This window comes from Lacerta agilis, chromosome 8, assembly GCF_009819535.1.
Source record: "Lacerta agilis isolate rLacAgi1 chromosome 8, rLacAgi1.pri, whole genome shotgun sequence".
NCBI classification, from domain to species: domain Eukaryota; kingdom Metazoa; phylum Chordata; class Lepidosauria; order Squamata; family Lacertidae; genus Lacerta; species Lacerta agilis.
This window is the reverse complement of record NC_046319.1, coordinates 72236201-72262467: the sequence shown is the minus strand read 5'-3', so window position 1 is coordinate 72262467 and position 26267 is coordinate 72236201. Positions and strand designations below refer to the sequence as shown.

At 45.2% G+C, this 26267-nt stretch overlaps 1 protein-coding gene across 1 annotated transcript; it reads left to right on the top strand.

Annotated features, from left to right (window-relative positions):
- The first annotated feature begins 1286 nt into the window (after positions 1-1286).
- Positions 1287-12249, top strand: ETHE1 (ETHE1 persulfide dioxygenase). Its single transcript, XM_033158254.1, has 7 exons — positions 1287-1497; positions 5928-6072; positions 7478-7626; positions 7894-8023; positions 9326-9415; positions 10620-10736; positions 11757-12249. Exons 1-7 carry the CDS (start codon positions 1360-1362, stop codon positions 11807-11809), a joined length of 822 nt encoding a protein of 273 aa, XP_033014145.1. The 5' UTR covers positions 1287-1359; the 3' UTR covers positions 11810-12249.
- Positions 12250-26267: the final 14018 nt, after the last annotated feature.

Genomic DNA, 26267 nt, shown 5'->3' with positions numbered 1-26267 from the left:
CTCTCTCTCTCCCTGCTCCCCAAATTTTAAAAACCTTATTTTTAAATATATTTTTATTTGTTTACAGGGTGGTTGTGCATGCTGCAAAGTGCAGTGCTGGTGATGCCCCAGCCAGCCAGAGACTTAAACATACACCTTTGCAGATAATCACACACACAAACAGTATTCAACAGTGCGTCTTAGCCTTGTGCTCTGATTCAATTAAATACTTCACAGTGTCCAGTCCCTAAGACAGTACTGATCAGTGACTGCAGAAGGTGGAAAAGGTAGGAACCTCAGGCAGGAAGAGGATTGAATAAATCCTAGCCAAAGGAAGATATAATATACTGCAAGGCAAAATGCTGAAAGTTCTTAATTCTTACCCATGTATGCATGAATGGACTGTGTGCATGAATGTGTGTTGAAGGGGGTGAACTCGGCCAAATGGGTTTCTCGGGAATGTACCAGTATTCTCTGTGCAATCAATCATCTGGTGGTGTCAATTTGAGTCCGTAAGAACTCATTCCTAGAATGTGTTTATCTGGACAAGTCAGCTCTCTGGCTCTTATCGTGACTTGCTGCAAGGGTTCTGTGGAAGATGTTTTGCCCTTGGGACCAAAGCCCAGGTTAAGAGTTTGTTGTTGGTAAATCTTGTGATTACAGTAGCATTAAACAGGACCTTTTGGCACAATGCCAGCTCTTGCTCCTGCATTCATAAAAAAGTTCATCAGTTGGCAGGGAAAGCCAAAACAAGGAGAGGGCTCCTGCACCTTTAATAGTAGCATGGAAACGAGCATTGCCACAGCTGCAGCTTTTCATTAAAGATGCAATAGCCCTGCCTCCTGCCTGTGTGTGAGTTGCGAAGTTCGCCTACGCATGATCGCATGAAGAAGTACTGCGCTTTCTTTTATCCGCCTTGAATCTTCCAAAATTCAACTTCACCGTCCACAAGTTATAGCCAGCGGCATAATTTCACAAGGGCGCTAATTTCAAAAAGTCGCATCTCGCTTTTCGACTAAACTAAAAAGTCCCCGGAGTTGCAACCTTTTCTCACAGGGAACCAATGCTGATCAAGGTCCGTCCTCTTGGAGGTGAGCCGACCAAGTACTGTACGCAGGACAGGGGGAGCTTGGATCAGGACTCCCAGAACTGTTAAGTGCAGGGAGCGCGCGCGCGCACGCACACACACAGAGAGAGAGAGAGAGAGCCCTGGTGGGGAGTGGTTGCGCCTGTGCGCGCTTTCCTCGCTGCCGGTGCATGGCGCTTTAAGGAGGCTCGCAGCCCGCCCACTCCGCCGCCGCCGCCGCTCCTGACCCAGCCCCTGAACTTTTAAAGGGCGTCGCTCCTCTCCTTTCATTTCCACCAAGTGTGGCGCGCCCGATGTCTCTGTCCCGGAGATGCCCTGCTGCAGCCGCGGCTGCTCTGCGGGTCCTGGGCGCCGCTCCGGCCCGGGCCAGCCTACCCCGGCGATGCTACTGTGTCCGCACCGCGCAGCGCCAGGGGCTGCTCTTCCGACAGGTGAGCTGATCCGAGGCAACCCCTCTTCCGCCCCGAAGGGTGGCAGGCAGGATCAGGACCCTTCTACCCCGCTCTTGAAACAATAACAGCAGCAGCAGCAGCAACCTTACATTGAATTTATTTGGCAGTACCAGTACTGTTGGTTTGGGTGTGGGTGTTTGTGCTTCTGTGGGTTGCCAACGTTTCCCATCCCATAGGGCTCCTCTGCCTCTGTGCACAGCTGCAAGGCAAGCAGAATTTTTTACAGTTGCGAAGCTGCCCTCTCCATACTTTAAAGCACATAAACACACACGCACGGGTTCTGGGAAGTGTAGTTGTGTTAAGGGTGCTGGGAAGTGCAGCTCTGTTAGGGCCAAACTACACTTCCCAGGGTTCTTTCTTTCTTTTAAGGAAAGGGAGGGGGCAGTGCACTTTCAATGTACAGCGTGTATGCAGCTGGAAAGCTCTGCTGCAAAGCTCCACTTGCTGGATTGTTGTTTGCTGTTCAAGATAACTGGAAGTCTAGAGTGCCTCCAAGTGGGTGCTGTTTGTTGTGGGATCAGCATGCATGCATGTTTCTCTTGGCTGCTACACGGTACCATTGTGGGGGCACAGAATCTGGGATTTTGGGTTCCATTTCCTGGATGCCTTATCTTCATTTTCGCCACTTGTTCCTGGGCACGTAGGCTTCAAACTCAGCTGAGTTCCACAGAGCTTCCTTCTGAGTAACTTCTACCCTGCATTTCAAAGCTAACAGCAAAAAATACATTTACATGCAATCTTTTCTCCCAAGTGGTGTGCATCATCGTTCTCATCATAGAATCATAGAGTTGGAAGAGACCACAGGGGCCATCCAGTCCAACCCCCTGCCAAGCAGGAAACACCATCAAAGCATTCCTGACAGATGGCTGTCAAGCCTCTGCTTAAAGACCTCCAAAGAAGGAGACTCCACCACACTCCTTGGTAGCAAATTCCACTGCCGAACAGCTCTCTTCCCCATGTAACCCTCACAACAACCCTGTTAGGCCGAGACGAGAGCATACAAGCCATCTCCTAGGGACTGAGGTCCCCTCAACCCTCCCAATAAAATATTTGAGGGCTCCAGCCCCCCAAAAGTTGATAAGCATTGCCATTCAAATGCTATGTGTGTCCTATGATCGATTATGCGGGGTGGGCCTTACCTGCCCCCCCCCTCCATATTTTATTCAAGTTGGCAACTACTCTATTCTGAACTTAAAAATGGAAAGTGTAATGCTGGCGGTCAACAAAAGAGATTTAAAGAATCTCTCAAGGCAAATCTTAAAAAATGTAGTATAAACACCGACAACTGGGAAACACTGCCCTGCAAGCGCTCCAGTTGGAGAACAGCCTTTACCAAAGGTGTCGTGGGCTTTGAAGATGCTTGAACTTAGGACGAAAGGGAGAAACATGCTAAGAGGAAGGCAGCCTTGGCAAACCCTCACCATGATCAACTCCCACCCGGAAACCTATGTCCCCACTGTGGAAGGACGTGTGGATCCAGAATTGGCCTCCACAGCCACTTATGGACTCACTGTTTAAACTGTGTTTGTGGAAGACAATCTTACTCAGCTACGAGTGATTGCTAAAGATTCAATTTGGCACTCATGGTTGAGAGGCAGTGAGCGGCCCAAGGTCGTAAGAGGCTTCCCATAATAAATAAGTAACAGCATGTAGGAGTGCATCCTGGTTTTCTTTTTCTTCCCTCTGCACCCGAAATGTAAGCATATATGTGCTTGACTGCAGCCGAAGCTGGCCCTAAAATTAAGGTGCCAGATGCTGAGGGATATTGAAAGACAGGGCTGTGTGTACCACATTGAAGTAAGACTCATGATACCACAGTCACAGTTTTCTTCAACAGAATGGGAACTGTAGTTTGTTAAGGGTCATGAGAATTGCGGGGAAACCCCCCTATTCCCCTAACAGAGTTGCAACTCTCAGAGCTCCCCAGGAAAGAGGGACTGATTGTTAAACCAAGTTTGAAACTGGAGCTCTGGGAGAGGAATTACTACTCTCCCAACTACTCTCAGCACCCTTTCAAGCTACAGCTCCCAGGTCTGGGAAGCCAGGACTGTCTATAGTGGTATTCTGCTTTAAATGCAGACTGGACTAGCATTGGATAGAATCCTGCATATCAGGTATAATACAAATGTTTATTTACTTATTGTTTATTTTGCTAAGTTGTCTTTATATTGTCTTTCAATTTACTGTGCTTTCTTAAACGTAATTGTTATATATTTCTCTTGAAATAATTGCCATAAATGTTTTGATGTGTATGGTCCCTTTTCTTAGGTTATCATATTATTGTCTCACTTGTATTGTTTACCACCTTGACATTTTTAAAACAGCAAAGTTAGACTCCAAACCCTGATTTCCCCATCTCTTTTTTTTACCTGCCCTTCCTCATAAGTTCCCAGGTTGGTTTACAACAACATAATACACAATTATTTTATTGTTCTAGCTGAAGGCCTTGTAACAATGATACTAATAAAATAATACAGAACATACATCCACGCTGTAAGAGAGAGAAGATACCAGAGATACCAACAAGTTTATCTTAATTTCAGATTGAACTTCTGAAACTCCAGAACAATTTGCAGCCATTTTATCTACAGTTATGCAGACTTAAAACTTCCAGAATGATAAAACAAGCAAACCGTGTTCAAAATGGAACACAGTACTGGTGTGTCTGCTAGATTCTTGGGGCTGTAATCGGTTTGATGATTAACTGCACCTTCTTGACCCCTGGGTTCAGTCGGCTTGGATATAAGCAATGTTAGGAAATAAGTTCTTCTGTGAGTGGGTCTGGAACTTACGACCTGCATCAAGAATACCGATAGAGGAGTAAATGGTAGGAATATAAAGTGCTGTGCCATTGGAAGAAAGCCTTGCTAAGGTCTGGAGAGCAGCCAAATTGGGCAAGAGTGGAAGATTGTGTTATACCTGAGCGATGCGGGAGCAGGGAGCAATTAGGCACATTTAAAAGATCATGGCCATTTCTTCGTTTTATACAAAGACCCTCAAACCCAGTGTGTCTCTGGAATTGTAAGAACTCAAAGAAAGCAGCACAGCTTTGAAAATTTCGGTCCACCATCTCCCTCATCTCAGGTGCCGTTGTGCAAAATTTGGCTACGATACATTATGAGGTGTCCCAATGCATAGAGAATGGGCAGGCAAGCAACTTTCCTAAATAATAAAATACTAAATGTAATGTGGGTATTTTATTTAGTCGGTTAACACAATTTATAGACTGCTTAATCTAAGAAAGAAAGAAGAATCTTTAAGCAGCTTACATAAAAATGGTGCAAATATTTAATAAGAAAGTCAGACGCAGTCAAAAATTTAAAATGGGTGGATGTATGTAACTTCTTAAAACTGCAGAAAGACCAGAAGAGATTTTGTTTGTTTGTTTGTTTTAAAGCAAGTATATGTAATAAAAATCACATGTCTGGGTAGGCTGGCCAAAACAAAATATTTGTTTGTTTGTTTTTAGCAAGTGCCTAAAGCAGTACAACGAAGGCACCTCCCTAATACTACCCTGTGGAACTCCCTGCTTATTGACACCAGGCAGGCGCATTCACTGTATTCTTAACAGCTCCTGCTAAAAAACATGCTTGCTTAGGCAAACCTATCCAGAACACTTGGTGGGTGTTTTAATCTGGTTTTTGTTTATCATTGATTTTAAATAATTTTTTTCAAATCTTTTAAATAGTTGTTTAAAACTGGTTTATTTCATTGTTTGTTTTTTCTTTCTGTAAACCGCTTTGCAGTTTAGTTTAGTTTTACAATCAAGCTGTATATATAAGTGCTGTGAAATAAAGAAAACAACATAAAATAGACCCGGAGCATAAAAGAACCAATGCTAAAAGATCAAACTTACATACGAAGGCACGTAAAATATTGTTTCTGTAGCAGGAGTACTGTATATTCTGGCATATAAGACTACTTTTTAATCCAGGAAAATCTTCTCAAAAGTCGGGGGTCGTCTTATACGCCGAGTGGAGAATCTGCGGTCGAGTATATCTCAAACTCTATATTTTAACTGGAAAAGTTGGGGGTCATCTTATACGCCGGAAAATACGGTATATTTGTGGACGCTAATTTGGAAAGAATTAATATAAATCAAGAGATTCCCCAGGGCAAGGGATTAGAAGCCCGCTTCCTGCTTTAACCACTAGGCCTGGAGTGGAGGCACTCTGGCCTATGTGCTGATGCACGTCATGTTGCCTTTGGCTTATGGCCTCCAGCTTCCTCTCCATATGACTGCCCACCTATACCCCAGTCATTGCTGTTATTAGGGACAGGGGTCCTTTTCTTCCTAAGCACAAGGGCAACCGGAGGAGAGGGCTGCTTTAGGAAGAGGGGTCCTCAGACGCTCTCACCTATCACCTTTCATGGACTAACCAGATATATCTCTGCATCCTCCCCCCCAGCTCTTTGAATCGGCAAGTTCCACATATACCTACTTGCTGGCAGATTTGAAGACCAAGGAGGCGGTTCTGATTGACCCAGTTCTGGAGACAGCCAAGAGGGATTCGACACTGGTGAAGCAGCTTGGTCTGAATTTGGTATATGCAGGTGAGAGGAGGGGGTTTTTCTTCGGTCTTGGATGGGATCAAGGCAGTTGGAGTCGAGTAACATGCTCCCAAGGAAGCCCACTCAGACAGGTTCAGAGTCCTTGCATTTGTATACAAAGCCCTGAGCAACTTAGTTCCTGGCTAAGCCTCAGCCTCATCGCTCAGATCACCTGTAAGAGCACTGCTGGTCACCCTCCATGATGCTAAGTGTGAAAACATGCCTTGGCCCAGTGTCATGGGATGTTCTTCCGAGAGAGATTCAGCACGGCATTCTCTTTTTCCACCTTTAAATGTTTGATGAAAACTCAGCTATGCCACCCGGCTTATGCAGGCAATTAAGAAAGCACCCCCTGTAATGGTTAGTGAATGATCTGTGGTTTTAATTTTTTTACTTGGTTTTTATTGTGTGCCTGTGTGTGTGCATTGCTGTAAATCACTTAGATATATTTTCTTTTTTTAAAGTAGAACAAAACCTGATTATTTCCCCCTAGCTCCCTCTCTCCCTCCCTTCCTTTCCCCCTGAACCGCACAACATCTTTGACAATAGGGTCTCGTACCGAATGTAAATGAAGTGTGAAAAAGACACTATGAACTGAAAGTAGAGGTGCTATATGTACTTGTACTTGTTTATTTGTTTTTTGACACAATAACATCTTTAATAAAAACAAATTTTTAATACATTGGTACCTCAGCTCCCGAACGCCTTGGGAGTCGAACGTTCCAGCTCCCGAACAATCGAAAACCGGAAGTGAGTGTTCCGGTTTTTTAACGTTCTTTTGGAACCCGAATGTCCGATGGGGCTTCTGTGGCTTCCAATTGGGTGCAGGAGTTTCCTACAGCCAATCAGAAGCCGCACTTTGGTTTCCAAATGTTTCGGAAGTGGAACAGACTTCCGCAATGGATTCTGTTCGACTTCTGAGGTACAACTGTTTATGTGTACATATAATGAAATTGCAAAAAAAAGTGGATTTTTTTCCAGCTCCCAAGAGCAGCATGGTCAAACCTGGCCTTCCTGGGTATTGCTAGGTTAAAATGGAACAGAAAATAAATGGCATATTCCACTTTCTACCACTAGGTAGCGGAAGAGTAGAGTAATAGACTCGTACCTTTGAATCAGGAAGGAGATGGTTACCCACACTGGGCTGGCCCAAGGCATTTTGGCACTTGAGGCGGCAAAATGGCCCGGCCCGACTGGGGGGTTAGATCTGTGGTTCTCCAGAAACATTTAGACGGCCAATCCCATCACCCCTCAACGTTGGCAATGCTGGCTGAGACCAATGGGGAGTTGGAGTCCCAATAACATCCGGGGGGGGGGGGGCGCGGCACAGGTTCCCTACTTCTTTGTTAAATGCTTTGACCTTTGTGTCTTGCAATAATAACCTCAAGCTTCTTTTCCTCTTTCTCAGTCAACACTCACTGCCATGCTGACCACATCACAGGCACCGGATTGCTGAAGAAGCTTCTCCCAGGCTGCCGGAGTGTCATCTCCAAACATAGTGGCGCCTCTGCTGACCTCCTAATTCAGGAAGGGCACACCCTCAAATTTGGGGATTTTGTGAGTTTGTTTGTTTGTTTGTTTGATTGATTTACACCCCACCTTTTCCTTCAGGGAGCTCAAGGTGGTGTACACACAGCTCTCCCCCTCCTCATTTAACCCCCTGCGAGGTTGGTTAGGCTGAGAGACTGCGGCTGGCCCAAGGCCGCCCAGCGAGTTTCACAGCTGAGTGGGGATTTGAACCCTGGTCTCCCACTCTAATTGCTATATCACACTGGCAGTTCCAAGGCTTGAGTCTCATGGCATGTCACCTTGCTGTCGTTGCAGGCCCTGGAAGCTCATGCCACCCCTGGGCACACGGACGGATGCCTGACGTATGTGCTGAATGACAAGGGTATGGCTTTCACTGGCGATGCCTTGCTGATCCGGGGCTGTGGACGGACGGACTTCCAGCAAGGTACAGAGGCCTTGTGGATCCAGTTGTGAGCCTCCGTAATATCCAGGGAGGGTGGTCATACCAGGGTGGACTCTGATCTGTTGCAAGGGGGGGGGGTGCTGTGGAATCTGAGTCAGTCTTAATGACTGCCCTCTGGTATAAAGGGCAGCTTCAAGATTTATGGGGAGACATGGGCCATTTGACAAATGATACCCATATTTTTTGCCTTAATCTGAATGTGTCTGCCTACAATAGCACTGTGTTTCTCTCTGGCCACATTCAGGCCATACATTTGAAGTACCATGGGACCACTTTAAACAGTCATGGTTTCTCCCATAGAATTCTGGAAGCAGTAGTTTGTTAAAGGTGCTGAGAGTTTTTGGGAGCCCTTTATTTCCCTCACACAGAGCTGCAATTCCCAGAGTCTCTGAGGAAGAGGGACTGATTGTTAGACCACTCTGTTTATTGTATCTCTCTGGAGCAAGTCTCTTTGAAGGGGAAAAATATGGGATGGTGTTTCAATGAAGACAACATTGTGTGGGTGTTGTGAATAAGATTTACAATAAGCTGTTGTGTAGAAACATGCAGCCACCTCTGCAAAACAGCAACCCTGTATAAGGGGTGTATGTGTTTTCTTCCTTCCCACTTCAAATGAACACTTAATGCCAGGAGTGGACCTCTCTGGTCGCCCCCTAATGTTCACACACATCCCATTAATGTGAAATGGGCTTTTATGCACCTTCCATGCATCCAGAAATGCAGATTGCCTAGGGTTCCGAATGCACATTTCTTCCTATATACATAAAAATCTAACGCTGTCGTCACGCTGTGCAGTTCAGGTGACCACACCAACTGCATGACAAACAGCAGGCAGGAGAGCGAGGAAACAGCACTGATGGCAGACATTTAACAGAGGAGGGGGAGGTGCTTCACAGAGTGCTTTAGTCAGCTGCTCTAAAGCCCCCCACCCATTGTTAAAAATGGGTGACAAAGGGGTGGGTGTAAAGGTGGTCAGTTATGGGGAAAAGTCAGTGAGTGGGCAAATTGGTAGACAGGGTGGGCAGCCAGTGGCCCTGTATATGCTCCATAGATGCTTTCTTTGCAGTAATGCTTAACGCATAGGTGTCAGGAGCATGGCCAAAGAGCATACTGTTGAAGGCAGGGCCCATATGCATAGTGCTTCTCCGCCCCCTCTGCCTGCCTCTGCATTTACTGAACAAATATGTTGAAGACCCTTTTCTAAAGCAGCTGTCCTAGAGAATCAGGTTGGCAAAAAGAGCTGATGTTGAAGGAAACTTAGCAAGGCTCTCTGTTTTATCCAAGGCAACCCAGAGACCCTGTATCGTTCGGTCCACGAAAAAATCTTCACACTCCCTGGCCACTGCCTAATCTACCCTGCCCATGACTATACCGGTAAGTCGGGGTCTCAGATTTGATGCTAGGGGGTGGGCAGCGCTGTGGTACAACGGGCACTGGATGACAATGCATGTTCTCACTCAGTTCCTCATTTTCCTTAAATATCTCAGCAGAACTGAACCCTCCTGCTCTCTTCAGTGCAGTTGGAAGTGAGGGTGGGCCATATGCTTAATTAGGGTTAACTGTATGCTTAATTAGGGTTTTAAAAGAACCCTATTTAAACATTAACCCCACACCCTGACTTGATTTGGGCTCAGGTTGATCTGGGTTTTCCTCAGATCAGGGCAGGGGGGTGCACACCTCTGACAGACACACAGAATATACACATTAGGGCTACAACATTTTTACAACCTTATGTTCCTGTTGCTTAGCTAAATGAACTTTTGGCTAAAAACAAAAGGAATGAACTTTCATTTGCAAATCTTTTGAAAGCAGGTGACCCCGAAATAAGTCATTTTTTTGCATATGTAACTATAATTTATCATGTAATATGCATAGCATTTATTATAATACAGGAAAAATGGAGCTTGCAAATTACTTGTACAGTGTTTTGTACAATGTACAATGCACATCACTTCTTATTGCCTGGAATAAATCAAGATTGTGGTTTGTCTTTCTTTTTGCTGCAAGCACCATAAAGTTCATCCCTTTATGATGCAGGAAATCATTGCCGGGGTGGGGGTGGGGTTGAGGAGGGAAATCAAAAAGTTATAATACACATACAGGGACACATAAACATAGGTGTAGAAGGAAACATTTGTAAAAGCGGAGTCAAGAGGTCATGAAATGTGCGAGGCAGCAGCTCTGTTCAGGCATTTGAGATGGATGCATAAAGAGGCTTGCAAAGGCGAGGCCCACCCCATTGCTCCACCAGAGACTTTCCCACATTGGCCAGGAAAGGGGGGGTTGCGAGTGTGTTGAGCTAAGCGATGTGAGGAGCCGCAAGGTGGAGCAGGAAGAGCCAGAGCGTGCAAGGATATTGGTGGCAGGGCTACCCGCTTGTTTATAGGCGTGACAGCAGAACTCCTGAATGAGGCTATGCAAATCTCAAAATATCTGCCTGCTAATTGAGGAAGATAATTCCCAAATTGGTAGGCCCAAAGAGCTTCGCCTCGATAAATCTATGTGAGCTTTTCAGGTGCTGCGAGACTCTTTTTTTTCTGTCCTAGCCCTCCTTGATGCATCTCCTCCTCCTTTGTAGGCCAGACAGTGTCCACAGTAGAGGAAGAAAAAACCCTGAATCCTCGCCTCACCTTATCCCAAGAGGCCTTCGTTGAACTGATGAACAACCTGAATCTGCCCAAGCCAAAACAAATAGGTGAGGCTGGTTTCTGGTTCAGCGGAGCAGCATTGATCTGGAGGCTTCCTTCTCTCAGCTGCAAGCCAGTGTCTGCTCCGCTGTTTGTGGCTTCCTCAGAAGGATCCTGGGGACTGTGTTTTGGAAACGGTGCAGAGAATTATCTCGTTTTCCTAGCCTCCTTCGCTTGCTGGGCCAAGAAATATAGGTAGCTTGCCCTATCTTAAGCCAGATTGTTGGTCCAGCTAGCTGAGCATTGTCTACACTGGCCAGCAGCAGCTTTTTCGGGATTTAAGGCAGGAGTAACACTCTCAGCCTTGCCTGGAGATGCCAAGGATCGAACCTGGGCCACAGCACTTCCTTTAAGGAATATCCAAGGAATGGGCTTTTCCTAAACTGGACATCTTAAAGCACAATCCCCGCAAACACTTCCTAGGGAGTAAGTCTCATAGAACACAGCGGGACTTACGTATGAGTAAACAGTGTATAGGATTGAGTATTGTGTCCCTCCAGATGTGGGTTTGTTTGCATTTATATCCCACCTTTTTCTCAAGGGGGTGTACGTGGTTCTCCCCCTCAATTAATCCACACAACAACCCTGTGATGTAGACTAGGGTGAGAGGCTGCGACAGGCCCCCAAGGTCACCTGCCGGTCTTCCTGGACAAGTGGGGATTCGAACCCTGGTCTCCCAGGTCTTCGTCTGGCATTTTAACCACTATACCACACTGGCTGGGTTGCAACTCACATCATCCCCGACCGTAGGGTGTGATGGGTGTTGGAGTCCCTCAAAATCTGAAGGCCCATAAGTACTCTATGGCTCGATTCCTTTGGCACTTTTACTTGGGAGCAAGTTATGTTGCTCTCTGTAGGACTTGCTTCAGAGTAAACCAGAATTAGGTCGGGCTGCTGGGGCGCTGGGTGGCTGATCTGAGGGGTGGGCAGCCATGACTTCTTAGGTTCTGTGCCCAGCCACAGAGGGAGGGTGATTACTATAGGAACTCTGGGGGGATAAACTTTCTGCTCCCCCTCATCTCCTGCAGATTTCGCGGTCCCTGCTAACCTCAAGTGTGGGGTCCAAGATGTAGCCGCCTAGATGAACCCTCTGACCTCCCCAAGAGGCATCCCCTGCAGCAATGGGATGGTTTCATGGCGAACAAACAATCTCCTTACCACACTCTGAAGGAAGATGGCAGTGATTTCTTTGGAAAGACGCGTGTGTCCTCAGATACACCCTAACTTGGTTTGGTTCCTGATCCTCCTGCCTGTTGTGATCATCAACCTCTTAATTCCACCTCCATGACCTCAGTGGCCCACTTTTCTTTGTCAATTTGCACTGGCTGGACATTCCCAGCTCAACCAGGACCCATGTGATGTTTTTGTTTTCCAAGTATGCACTGTGTCGAGATTTCTGCCGGGCCTCAAGATTCCTTGCCAGAAGACAAGGAATCCTTGCACTGTGAATGTTCTGGAAACTCGGGTTTTGTGCCTGAGAAACTCTTGTCGCTGAGAAAAAATAAAATGTATTTGTTGTTAGCCGGCTTCGCTTCTGAATAGGATGGGGTTGATTTTTCTGGAGCAGCAGTATGAAATCTTGTCCACACCATACGTTTGGTCACATCCACACCATGCATTTAAAACACACGAGAAACATGGGAGTTGTAGTTTGCTAGTGGTGCTGGGAATTGTAGTTCTGGGACAGTTGAGCTTCACTTCCCAGAAGCATTTGGTGGAATCGGTGGGCTTTAATTTATTATCATCACATTTCTGTCTCACCTTTCCTCCCAAAACCTCATGGTCGCATAAGCACTTCCTGCCCCACTTTTCGTTTTATACTCAACAGCAACACTGTTCACCTGATAGACAGTGTCTGGCCCAAGATCACCCCATTGACAATCATGTACCAGAGTAGGGATTTGAGCCCTGGTCTCAAGAGTCCTTAATCCAGCACACTATCTAACTACTACTACTACTACTACTACTTCTTCTTTGGCGATCACTCATAGCCGAGTAAGATTGTCTTCCACAAACAAAGTTTTAACAGTGAATCCATAAGTGGCTGTGGAGGCCAATTCTGGATCCACACGTCCTTCCACAGTGGGGACATAGGTTTCCGGGTGGGAGTTGATCATGGTGAGGGTTTGCCAAGCGTGCCTTCCTCTTAGCACGTTTCTCCTTTTCATCCTGAGTTCAAGCATCTTCAAAGTCCATGACACCTTTGGTAAAGGCTGTTCTCCAACTGGAGCGCTCGCACGCCAGCGTTTCCCAGTTGTCGGTGTTTATACTACATTTTTTAGACTTTCCTTGAGAGAGTCTTTGAACCTCTTTTGTTGACTACCAGCATTACACTTTCCATTTTTAAGTTCAGAATAGAGTAGTTGCTTTGGAAGCCGATAATCAGGCATCCGAACAACATGGCCAGTCCAACGAAGTTGATGTTGAAGAATCATTGCTTCAACACTGGTGATCTTTGCTTCTTCCAGTGGATGAGGCCTACAGCTCCCATCATCCCTGACCATTGGCCATGTTGGCGGAGAGGAATGGGAGTCATTGTCCAATTATCTAAGAGTCCTGCCTCATCAGGCCAGCAGCTCACCTAGTCCAGCATCTTCTCACACTGGCCAACAAGAGCTCTCTCCCCTCCTGTGGTTTCCAGCAAGTGGTGTCCAAAAGCATTATTGCCTCCAACTGGCAGAGTAAAAGCTGTAATCGCTAGTGAGCATTCATAGTCCTCCATGAATTGATTCAATCCTCTTTTAATGTCGTCCCAAATTGGTGGCCATCTCTGTTGTAACTGTAAGCTCATTGGAAGAAGAAACCTTTCTTTTTTGATGCACCCTTATTTATGCTGAAGGGGCTGAAATAATAATAATTGTCCATTACAAGTCTCAGCTCAGAGACTTGTGCTGGCTTGTAGTTGCAAGTTCCAACCGCTAGATAGTACTGTTTGCTCACTGGGGTGACTTGCCAGAAACTGTTTAACAATAACAGGTAGCTTTTCTGAAAGGCCCCAACCACACTTTGCAGGGCATTGCTTGGATTTTCTGACGACTACTTTTTTATTAAGCATTTTAAAGATGAAATTGCCATGGGGGCAGGTGGTTGTCTGCAAATATGAGCGGGGACATGGTTCTGGGAATGTGCACTCTTTGCTTCCTCATCCAGGACTGAGTTTTGCATGAATATTATTCCTCTCCTTTCTCAAATATTGACTTGGGAGCATCCAGAAACAGAAAATCTACAAAAAACAAACAAACATCAATGTCTGGATCAAACGCCTTGCTGTGGTCCCATCATGCAGGGGAAGTGGCTGGGTGGGTGAGTTAAGGGAACCAGAGGAGGAACAAGCAGAGGAGGGGAGATAGCAGCTGTAGCATCTCTTATGCTGGGGGCTCTTGAAAGTAACTGTTGGGGTGGAAAGCTGCCAGATTACAACTTGAACTTGGCTTGACTCTTCCATTTTAAAATGCTACTGTGCTGTTTGGGGTTTTCCAGATTGGGTGTCCTTGCAGCCTTGGGGTTTCCCAGAAGTTGTGGATAGAATGTGGAATGTATTGCTTGCCGCTAGATGTTGTGTTTGAAGTGTTTAAAGGGGTGGGGCACAGAGGGAGCCCTTCTGACTTTTTCACTGCGTTGTGTTCAGAGCTCTCTCTCTTGGGGCACCCAAATGGTTTGGGTGGGTCATTGGGGCAGAGATCCTGGACCCCTCTCAGCAGGATGAGCAAGAGGGCTCCTCAAAAGCAGCACAACTAGCTTTCCACGGCATTGATCTAAGGTGATTCCAAAGACCAAGGAGTTGGAGGGAAGCACCAGATGGCAATGGAACAAAAACTGGATAAAATAAACCCATTCTGGGCACTAGCAAAGAAAAAAAGTAGTATCCGGTTAGCTCTGCTGGTTAGAATGTGGTGCTGATAATGGCAAGGTTGTGGGTTCAATATTCATACAGGCCAGCATATTCCTGCATTTCAGGGGGTTGGACTAGATCAGTGTTTTTCAACCACTGTTCCGCGGCACACTAGTGTGCCGCGAGATGTTGCCTGGTGTGCCGTGGGAAAAATTCAAAAAATACTTTATATATAGTCGATATAGGCACAGAGTGAAATTTTTTAACATTTTTTAACATTTTCTAATAGTGGTGTGCCTCGTGATTTTTTTCATGAAACAAGTGTGCCTTTGCCCAAAAAAGGTTGAAAAACACTGGACTAGATGATCCACAGGGTCCCTTCCAACTCTACAGTTCTATTATTCCTATCCCTCAAGCCCTCCCAGCCCTGTTGCAGACCGTCCTGTACAACCAGGCCTGACCTAATGAACCCTAAAGTTGCAGTGTTTTGACTGGATATGATTCTTCTCTGTTCTCTCCACACCCTCCTGTGCCCCAGGGTGCCCCACTGCCCTTAGTTCCTGTTATCAGCAGCTGGATACTTTGCCCCTTGATCTTCCAGCTGTACAGAGTGACGTGGTTGCTGGACTGCTCAGGGGTGAGAGTAAAAGTCCCATCTGTGCTGCTGTTGTAGCTTCAAGCAACAGAACTGCATGGACTCCAACTCGCATCGGCTCCAGCCAGCAGAGCCAATAGCCAGGAATGATGGGAGTTGGAGTCCAGTCACATCTGGAGGGCCACTGAACCCCACCACTGCTAAACCATTCTTTCCATACAGATATCTTGTTGGTTAAGAGGGGAGCATTAAGTCAACAGCTGCGGTTAAGAATTTAAATGGTGACATAATGAGGCCCAGCCCAAGCCTGCCTGCGAGTTCCAATCTCTTCTGTGAATCCCTTAATCCCCTGATATTTAACCATTCAGGGGCTCTTGGTTACTCAGTAGTGAGGGGGGGTCACACTCTGTGCATGCTCAGAAACACAATGTTCTTTGCTACATATGTTTAACAGTGGTTCCTGCCATGGAAAAGAGGTTCTGGGGCCGAGTCCAAGAACATGCCAGAATGCAAGAATACAAAGCACAACAGGCTTAGTTTCCTGTATGACAGATGTGGGCAGGGCTGGGGAAAATAACAAACCATATTCTTAGGTGCCACATCATTGATATAATAGAATTGCACTTAGAAGCCAGGCCAGCTTAGAGCTAAAGAAACTTCTCCAGTTTCCAGGCACCTCCAATTTCTACAGGTGGGACAAGTCAGTTTCCCCACTGACCTGTTTACTCTGCACGCATCCTGATCTGTTTGCACAAAGCTTACACAGTGAGCAGACTATGTCAGAACAAATGCTCAATATATTACAGGGCAGGGTTGTGACAATGTGCATTTGTCCAGGTTTGCTTGTGGCATGTTTACATATCTTCCCATGAAACATTTAGTCTTGGGGGACAGGGGGTGGGCTGGTGTGGAGGACTCCCTGGTCCTGAACGGGGTAAATGTGCCCCTGAAGGACCAGGAGCACAGCCTGGGAGTCATTTTGGACTCACAGCTGTCCATGGACGCACAGGTGAATTCTGTATCCAGGGCAGCTGTCTACCAGCTCCATCTGGTATGCAAGCTAAGACCCTACCTGCCCACAGACTGTAACGCCAGAGTGGTGCATGCTCTAGTTATCTCCTGCTTGGACTACTGCAATGCGCTCTAAGTGGGGCTACCTTTGAAGGTGACCCAGAAACTACAACTAATCCAGAATGCGGCAGCTAGACTGGTGACTGGGGGCGGCCGCCAAGACCATATAACACCAGTCCTGAAAGACCTACATTGGCTCCCAGTACGTTTCCGAGCACAATTCAAAGTGTTGGTGTTGACCTTTAAAGCCCTAAATGGCCTTGGCCCAGTATACCTGAAGGAGCGTCTCCACCCCCATCATTCTGCCCAGACACTGAGGTCCAACGCCGAGGGCCTTCTGGTAGTTCCCTCACTGCAAGAAGCAAAGCTATAGGGAACCAGGCAGAGGTCCTTCTCGGTAGTGGCGCCTGCCCTGTGGAACGCCCTCCCATCTCATGTCAGAGAGATAAACAACTACCTTACATTCAGAAGTCATCTGAAGGCAGCCCTGTTCAGGGAAGTTTTTAATGTGTGATATTTTCATGTATTTTAATCTCTGTTGGAAGCCGCCTAGAGTGGCTGGGGAAACCCAGCCAGATGGGCGGGTTACAAATAATAAATTATTATTATTATTATTATTATTATTATTAGTCATTCCACAATCATCATTGCATTTCCTCATTACTTTCCAAATCGCAAAAAGTCTGGGGTTTTTGTTGTTTATTGTGTTTACTCTAGTGTATTTAAATAGTCTTCCATTATTCATTCTGGAGGGGAGTTTCCAAAAAATAACCGTATTGTCAACATAAATCTCTGTCAATCTGGAGAGGCACAATTGCTAACTCATGTTCTTTTGAATTGCTATTTTTGTCGTGATGTACGTAAGATTTTTATCTAACCCTTTCTACAGAGATTCCCAGGCTGATGGGATGCTTTCTTTGTTTACTCGTTTCAAATCAGAATGCGTCAACATCTTCCAGGGCTGCTAAATATTGTTGTGCAGCATGTAAATATTACCAGGGAATAATTTTAGCAAATTCACAGTTTTGCTCTCTATGCCCGGCAAAACAATTACCAATCCATATATTGTGGTGGGTATCTGCTTTGTTTTGTTTGGTATTATTTCATGTATTTATACAAAGTTTCTTTCTGAATATTGGTCATAGAATAGACCATAGTAAATAAATGGACTGTCTTTTTTAAAAAAGGGGATTGGTTGTACTAGGACAGCAGCATGATTCAGTTCATTTTAAGAAACCAGCCCTGGTCACATGCCGTATACACCAAACATTTCAGGCACATGACTTCCTTGAAAGAATCCTGAGAATGAAGTTGGTTGAGGCTGGTGGGCATTGTAGCTCTGTGAGTTGTTAACTGTGCATTTATCCTAATATTCACATTTTTGCAAGCAATTTTACCCAATTGTTCAATTAAGCAATCTCCCCCAATTCATGTTTTCTATTCATCTGCACTCTTCCCCCTAATGTATGCATCTTTATACACTGTTCTTGGTTGGAGAACAGCATCACAAACTTCTGAGAACTGCAATTTTCGAAGGACAGGTGTGTTACAGTGAAGAATTAGGCCATCTCACATGAAAATGCAAACCCTATTCCACGCCACTCATCCATACCCCAAACAAAGCTCCATTAAACAGTGTGGGACTTACTTCTGAGCAAGGTTTTGCACTGTGCACCCTACGTTAATTGCTCCCTTTGAACAGCGCGACATCCTTCAGAGTACTTTTTCTGTTCTCTAACTGTTCTGGTTGAATCCCTGTGACGGGGTAAGCTCCCGTTGCTTGGTCCCAGCTCCTGTCCACCTAGCAGTTCGAAAGCACGTCAAAGTGCAAGTAGATAAATAGGTACCGCTCCGCCAGGAAGGTAAACGGCGTTTCCGTACGCTGCTCTGGTTCGCCAGAAGCGGCTTTGTCATGCTGGCCACATGACCTGGAAGCTGTACGCTGGCTCCCTCAGCCGACCAGTAACGCGAGATGAGCGCCGCAACCCCAGAGTCGGACACGACTGGACCTAATGGTCAGGGGTTCCTTTACCTTTATCTATATAATTCTCTATGGAAATGCAACTCATTATAGCTACTGCATCATATTATATATTTCTTATTTTTTACACTTTTCTTCTCCCTCTATTTTCTTTCTTTTGCCACTTTGTTTTCTAAAACTGAAATTCTCTTAATATTGATATTATTAATAAATGCAGCTTCCAATGTTACATGAATCACAGAGTCAGAGTACTTTTTCTGTTCTCTAACTTTATTTCCCTCTCCACTTTACCACTTTGGCCGTGGAGACAAATTTGCCTGCCAGCTTCTCACTCCATAACTTCAGTGGTAACACCCAATGTTGTCACCCATGGGGCAAGGGTGTCCCGATTGTATCTCACAAATGGATTGTTTTGAACATGCAGAGAAGTGTGCCCTGCCAGCACGGCTCCTATTCATTCCCACGGGAGGACGGGCAGAGGTGAGCACCGACTCGGATGGCTGTTAAAGGGGGTTTGGACAAATGCATGGAAGATTATGTTTCATTTCACTTTTAGCTTGTATACAACAGCCTTTCTATATTACTATAGGCAAGGTGGTTTTCAAGTCGGAGAAACGACGGAATAGACAGCAAAGACCACACAATCTGATCCAGCACAAAAAAAGTCATAATAAAAACATAACTTTGAAATAAACAACTTATATCAAAAAAGCATTATTCAATAATCCATTAAAATGCAGTGGAAAGCAGTAGTTGTCTTGTCTATGATGGCTACGATCTGCCTCCACAGTGGGAGGCAGCAATACTTCTAAATACCAGTTAAAGGAGAGGGCTCTTGTGCTTGAATCCTGCTAGCAGGATTCCCACAGGCTGGCCACTGGAAATTTATGCTAGTTTAGGTGGGTCATTGGCCTCATCCAGCAGGCTTTTATGTTCTTATGCTCAAACCCCAGATTAAGTGCAGGGGGTAGTGATGAAGGAACTGAAGGTAAAATCAACAAGGTTTGCATTTGTGATTGGTGGCAATTTGTTTGCCCGAATACTGAAAGGGAGTGGGCTGTTCTCCTTGCCTCCTTGCCTGGTTTTATATAACTATATTTAAATTAGAAGCTGGTGGGAAGCTGTTTCTCTCCCCGCCTTCTTCCCCACCTGCACAACTTTCCCTAGACAGGCCCGAGTTTCCCAAGGGAAACCAAAGGCAGCAAAACAAGAGCAAAACCAGGCAAGATCTGGCATGTTTCGATCTGCCATCAGCTCAGTGTAGCTGGCTTGAGAAGGACGTGAGTTTTCTGTTATGTTTTGGTTTTTTCCCACAGCCCAGGCGGTGAGATCCTGCCATGCCTTGCGAAATTGTTTCAGGGTCTCATTTCCCCAGGGGCTGCAACGAGAACCTGGAGTGAACCGGGTTGATCTGCACCAGTTGCCTGGGACAGGGATGAGGAACCTTTGCCTCCCCCCCAGTTAATGTTGGACTACAACCCCCCATCAACCCTGGGACAATGGGCCATTGCCATGCTGGCTAGGGCTGATGGGAGCTGGAGTCTAACAACATCCAGAGCGCCACAGGCTCTCCGTCACTGGATTTTTTTGTTGCTGAAACTAAAGCAATCTGAGTGGTTTAACAGTTCATCTGTCTTCCCAGGGAATTCTGGGAGTTGCTACTGTGTGAGGAGAATAGGGGCCTCCTACCGACTCTCAGCATCCTTAACAAACTACATCCATACCCTCCAACATTTTTCCAGTGAAAACAGGGACGTCCTATTCAACAACAACAACAATTTTACCCCACCCTAGGTAGTCCCAGCCACTCTGGGTGGCTTCCAACACATATAAAACATCATTAAACATTTTTTTAAAAACTTCCCTGCACAGGATAACTCCATACCCTCCTATTTTTGTCCGATGAAAATAGGGACGTCCTAAGGAAACGCTGGACATTCTTCTGGGATTGAATCAGAAACCAGAATGGCTTCTGTAAGTCTGGGGCTGTCCCTGGAAAATAGAGTCACTTGGAGTTTCTGTACATCTCCCAGGAAGCGGTTTAGTCATGCTGGCAATATGACCTGGAAAGCTGTCTGTGGACAAACGCCGGCTCTGTCAGCCTGAAAGCGAGATGAGTACCGCAACCCCATCATCGCCTTTGACTGGACTTAACCGTCCGGGGGTCCTTTACCTTTTTAAACTTACTACGCTTATGTAAATTTCTCTTTTTTGTCATTTGAACCCACGGGATGAAGACACCTGTGCCCCTCTGTGTGTTGTTGGTCTACAAGCCCCATCTTCCCTGACCATCAGTTATGCTGCCTGCAGCTGATGAAGTCCAACAACGTAAGAACATAAGATGGACTTGCTGGATCAGGCCAATGGCCCCCCTGGTCCAGCATCCTATTCTCACCTTGGCCAACCAGGTGCCTGTGGGAAGCCTGCAGGCTGGACTTGAGAGCAACAGCACTCTGCCCATCGGTGATTCCCTGCAACTGGTATGGAGAGGTATAATACTTCTGACACTGTGGAACATGTTCATCACGGCTAGTTGATAGTCTGGAGGGCCACAGTTCCTCTATCCTCAGGTTAGAGAAATTTAGCTCTCTCCCCCCCTCACGCAGCAGTCCTTTTACTTTACTTATGGCTAGGAATGGAGCTTCAATGTTCAGGGGTAGTATACCACAGAGGTCCAGACATTTTCCTCTTCCTCACGCATTGTGGAGAGAGACAGCAGGAGACAGATGTCACCTTCATGCCCTCGGTGAACTTTCTGGGGTGCGGTGAGCATTTGAAAGCATTGCTGTGTATCGTATTGGCAATCGGCTCACAAACATTAAGTCGAAGGGCGGCTCAGGGCTCTGCAGACTGTGAGTCACATTGCCACTGGGATGGTTGAACGGGAGCAGCAGGGTCACGACCCTGATTGCTGTGTCACCTCCAGGACTTCAATGAATTGGGAAAGGGCTGTCACTCAGCAGAAAGGCATCTGCTTTGCATGCAGGAAGTCCCGGGTTCAATCCCCAATGGCATCACGGAAGTAGGACTGGGAGAGAGTCCCGGCCTGGAACCCTGGAGAGTTGCTGCCAGTCAGTGTAGGCATCACTAGATGGACCCAACGGTCTGACTCAGAATAAGACATGCCCTAACTGTGGCCAAGAGACTGGTATTGATGAATTGGAAGAATAAAGATAAGATCCCCGTTAATCAATGGACTGATGACCTGACAACACCTGCACCATGTGAATGGATCGCTTACAGACTTCTTTGAAAATTTATTTATTTGGTTTTTCAAATTAAAATTTTACAGAGGTATATCAAACATAAATCATAAAAACAAGATTCCAAGGAATCTTCTGGACTTCCACCCTCCATTTTGTGGGTCCTATTATTAATCATTTCCTCCCACGTCTTTTATGATACTCCAAATGTCCTGAATCCAACCTTAGACTACAAGTGATATTCCAATCCTACTAATGATTTTAGCTGTTTACAATGGTATTTAAGATAAGCAGGGGCGTAGCAAGGTAAATTGGTACCTGGGGGCAAAAAAATTGTTACTCCCCCCCCCCCCGAGGGGTAGGAAGGTCAGGTGGTACCCAGTGCAGAAAATTACTTGTCACGCCCCCCCCATTGATTTCCCCCCTTGCAAAAATGGTTTTACGTTATTTCATATTTTCTTACAAAGGAATAATAACAAGTAATAATAATAATAAAACTTTTATTTATATCCCGCCCTCCCCGGCTGAAGTCGGGCTCAGGGTGGCTAACATCAGATACATAACATTGGTATAAAATCAAACAATAATTAAATTAAAATATCTCAAAATCAAATTAAAGTCTAATTAGATAGCTTTCCACAGGGTTAGGGTTGCGAACAGTAAGTGCTCCACTGAAATTTCAGCCTTCACGACATAGGAAAACAGCCAAGTAAACAGCTATTTTGGTGGAGGAGGATCAAGATATTAACCAATATGCATGAAATTTCATATATAGCTATATAATCCCTAGTATAGTAAGATAAGACCTTTGGAGCAAGCAGATATTTTTTTAAAAAGGTTTTTATGAACAGCCCTAGTAGGGCAGTAATTTGTCACCCCCTCCATTATGGAAGACGGGGCGGACCGCCCCCTACGCCCCTGAAGATAAGTAATAAATTTCTCCCATTCCTTATTAAAATTTTGGCCTTCCTGATTTCTAACTCTTCTGGTCATTTTAGCCATTTCAGCACAGTCCATTAACTTCATCTGCTATTCTTCTCTGGTAGGGACTTTATCTTCTTTCCATCTCTGGGCCAGTGAAATCCATTCAGCCCGCTTATAGCCTTTTACGGATACTGTAAATATATTGACATTTGGAATGAGTTTATACAGAATATACTAGATTATTAATAAACATATATGTATTAGGACGGTAATATTATTCATCTATCTATATAATGGGACGCGGGTGGCGCTGTGGGTTAAACCACAGAGCCTAGGGCTTGCTGATCAGAAGGTTGGCAGTTTGAATCCATGCGACGGGGTGAGCTCCCGTTGCTCAGTCCCAGCTCCTGCCCACCTAGCAGTTCGAAAGCACGTCAAAGTGCAAGTAGATAAATAGGTACCGCTCCGCCGGGAAGGTAAACGGCGTTTCCGTATGCTGCTCTGGTTCGCCAGAAGCGGCTTTGTCATGCTGGCCACATGACCCGGAAGCTGTACGCCGGCTCCCTCGGCCAGTAACGCGAGATGAGTGCCGCAACCCCAGAGTTGGACACGACTGGACCTAATGGTCAGGAGTCCCTTTACCTTTATCTATATAATTCTCTCTGAAAATGCAACTCATTATAGCTACTGCATCATATTATATATTTCTTATTTTTTACACTTTTCTTCTCCCTCTTTTTTTTCTTTCTTTTGCCACTTTGTTTTCTAAAACTGAAATTCTCTTAATATTGATATTATTAATAAATGCAGCTTCCAATGTTACATGAATCACAGAGTCACGGGCTTGGAGGAGATCTTGTAGACTCTCTGGTCCAATGTCCATGCCTGATGTACAAGATCTTTGTGGGATGTAAACACAGAGCAGCCAAACACAACACTCCTAGAGAGGACATGAAGGTAACTCAGTCCTCCAGGCTTAACTTCCTGTTTACCTGGACTGAGTTACAGGAACCAGAAGTAGGTGTGGTCTTACCTGGGAGGAAGATCCCAAAGAAGACTCTCCATTTTGCCTCATCTTTTGAAGAAGCAGGATGCTCTCTCAGCCTGCAGCTGAGAGAAGCAGGGGTGAAGGCTGTTCCCTTATGGAAGCAGCTTCACCACATGTAAATACATTTATCTAAGTTTATATGCCTCCTTGAAGCCTGTACTGTGACTCTTGGATGTCCGTGAGTAAACTCTATTATATCTAATAATCAGTACTGTATTGTGTCTTTTTGCTTTTAAGAGGGAACAAGGGGAAATATACCAGGAATATAGCTGGCTTAAGCAAGCCTATGCAAACGTTTTTTGCTGTGTTTTAAAAGGGAATGTAAACTCTGCTAAGTTTGGAGCTTGCTCACACAAGCTGGGATTGAGATATATAAATAATATATACTCATCCACACTCCTAAACATTCCCACAAAGGGTTATTGGCCCCAGTATTGCATATTTTTGTGTATTTTTGAAGGATTGCGTTGGATTGTGTTTTTGAGTTGAGTTAGATTTTTTTTTAAAGTACTTCCTGGTGAGCACATGTTTCTTTGTCTTTGTTCTTTGTGCTGAAAAGGGATTAACCCCCCTCCCCTCCCTCAGAGTTTACAGTACTCAGAGGCAGTGAAGATTTATTTGAGGTTTTTGTATTTTTGAGCATTTTTGAGTTTTTGTTTTTGGAATTTTTGACAAATTTTTGGATTTTTGAAATTTTTTCAACTTTTTGAATTTTAAGATGGCTAGTGTAGCTTTTGATAGTGATGCAGGGCTAGGAATGCCCATGCTGAATGAACGTGATTTTGTTTCATGGAAGAAACGCTTGATCGCATTCCTGGATTCAAAAGGAGTCCTGAATGCAATTAAAAATCCTAAGCCTACTGGCTCAAGTGAAGAGGATTTTGCAAAGATTAAGTTATGGAAGCTACAAAACCATAATGCCAAGACCATTATTTTCAGACTACTTCAAGAGAAGCAGCTATCAATGATAGATATTGAGAGTGATGCGTCTCAAATTTTAAAGGATTTAGAGCGCATTTACAAAGGGAGATCTGAATCTCCAGGAAGGAATGCTAGAAGCAAAGATAGCAACAATACAAGGAATGGCAAGGCTTCTAAAGCAAAGAATTCCCAGACCTTTCAGCAAAAGGCAGAAAGGAAGGAAAGATTTAAGTGCTCCATGCTGTTACAAGAGAGGAGTTTAGCTGTCCAGAATTATGAAAATGTGCATAATACGTGGATTTTAGATTCTGGAGCGAGCTCCCATTACTGTTTTGTAAAAGAATATTTTAATGAATTAAATGATCAAGAATCTGAGATCGAAATAGCTGATGGCCGCATTTTGAAGTCGGAAGGTGCAGGTTCTGTGCATTTGGAATTCAATGTAGATAATGAGTCTTTTAGAACCAGAGTGTCTGATGTTCAGTATGTGCCAGAATTGAACTGCAATTTACTCAGTGTGTCCGCTTTGGACAAGAAAGGCTTCAAGATCACATTTGAGAATGGACAATGTAGTGTAACCAAAGATGGTGAAGTGTATGCTGAAGCCAGACTAACAAATGGGGTTTATGAGCTTAATGTTTCAGAAAAGCAGTCTGCAAAAGTCGCCCATTCCAGCCAGAAGGATGAAGCAGATTTAACGCTGTGGCACCGAAGATTGGGACACAGAGACAGAAACGTCATTCTGGATCTACAAAAGAAGGATCTTGTAAGAGGTTTGCAGGTAAAAGGGAGCAACAACCAGGCTCCAACAAAATGCATAAGTTGTATAACTGAAAAGGCTGTAAAACCTTCTTTTCCACGTTGTGCAGAGCAAAGAAGTACTAAAGTTTTGGACATTGTGCATTCAGATCTATGTGGACCAATCAATGTTCCATCACTTGGAAACAACAAATATATATTGATATTTCTTGATGATTTTTCGAGATATTGTGTTGCATATTTCATCGGAGAGAAATGTGAGACAGTAGAAATGTTCAGAGACTACATTGCCATGGTCAAGAACAAGTTCCAGAGAGCTCCAGGTGTGTTGATGAGTGACAATGGAGGTGAGTACTGCTCACGTGAAATACAAGATCTCATGTCCAAGGAAGGTATCATACATGTAACCACAGTCGCATATACCCCACAACAGAATTCGATAGCCGAAAGGAAATTCAGATCCATTATGGAAATGACAAGATGCATGCTAAAGGAAGCATCCTTGCCCCAAAGGCTATGGGGAAATGCAGCCCATACAGCCGTTTATCTACAGAATAGATTGCCAACCAAGGGGGCAGAGCGCACACCATTTGAACTTTGGCATGGAAGAACGCCTAATTTGTCACACATACATGTGTTTGGTAGTCTGTGTTACTATCACGTGCCCAAGAAACACAGACACAAGCTAGACTCCAGAGCACAGGCAGGTATCCTGGTTGGGTACGCCTCTGGAGGAAAAGGATACAGAGTGATGGACTTACGAACTGGTAAGGTCAGCGCACAACATGCAATCTATTTTGATGAGCATGCAAAGGTTGACACAAGGAAGACTGTCATTGACTGTTCCAATGAGTCAGAATGGACTCAAGAACTTATACACTTTCCTTCTGTAACCCCACAAAGTACTAATCTGCCTTCTAGTGTCATAGCGCCCCCTACAGGTGATGCACCAGAAGACGCAGAGGACCAGAATCCTGGCGGCTCCAGAGACGAAGAGGATCCAGAAGGGGACATGCCAGCGTTGGAGGATGATGAAGAAGCTGATGTGGTTCAGGAACCAGAACCAGAGGTCAGACGCTCATCCAGAACAAACAGAGGTGTTCCACCGGTAAGGTTGTCCTACCTTGCAGGGTCGGCGTCACCACAGGAACCTTCCACATGGGAAGAGATTCAGCGGATGCCAACTGCAGAAGCTAGTCTCTGGA

What these genes read in the sequence shown, in the direction of transcription:
- ETHE1 (XM_033158254.1), top strand. Translation starts at nt 1,360, where the DNA reads ATGTCTCTGTCCCGGAGATGCCCTGCTGCAGCCGCGGCTGCTCTGCGG. An exon ending in CCCTGCCCATGACTATACCG is followed by an intron (nt 9,416 to 10,619) that starts GTAAGTCGGGGT and finishes CCTCCTTTGTAG; the next exon opens with GCCAGACAGTGTCCACAGTA. An exon ending in GCCCAAGCCAAAACAAATAG is followed by an intron (nt 10,737 to 11,756) that starts GTGAGGCTGGTT and finishes CATCTCCTGCAG; the next exon opens with ATTTCGCGGTCCCTGCTAAC.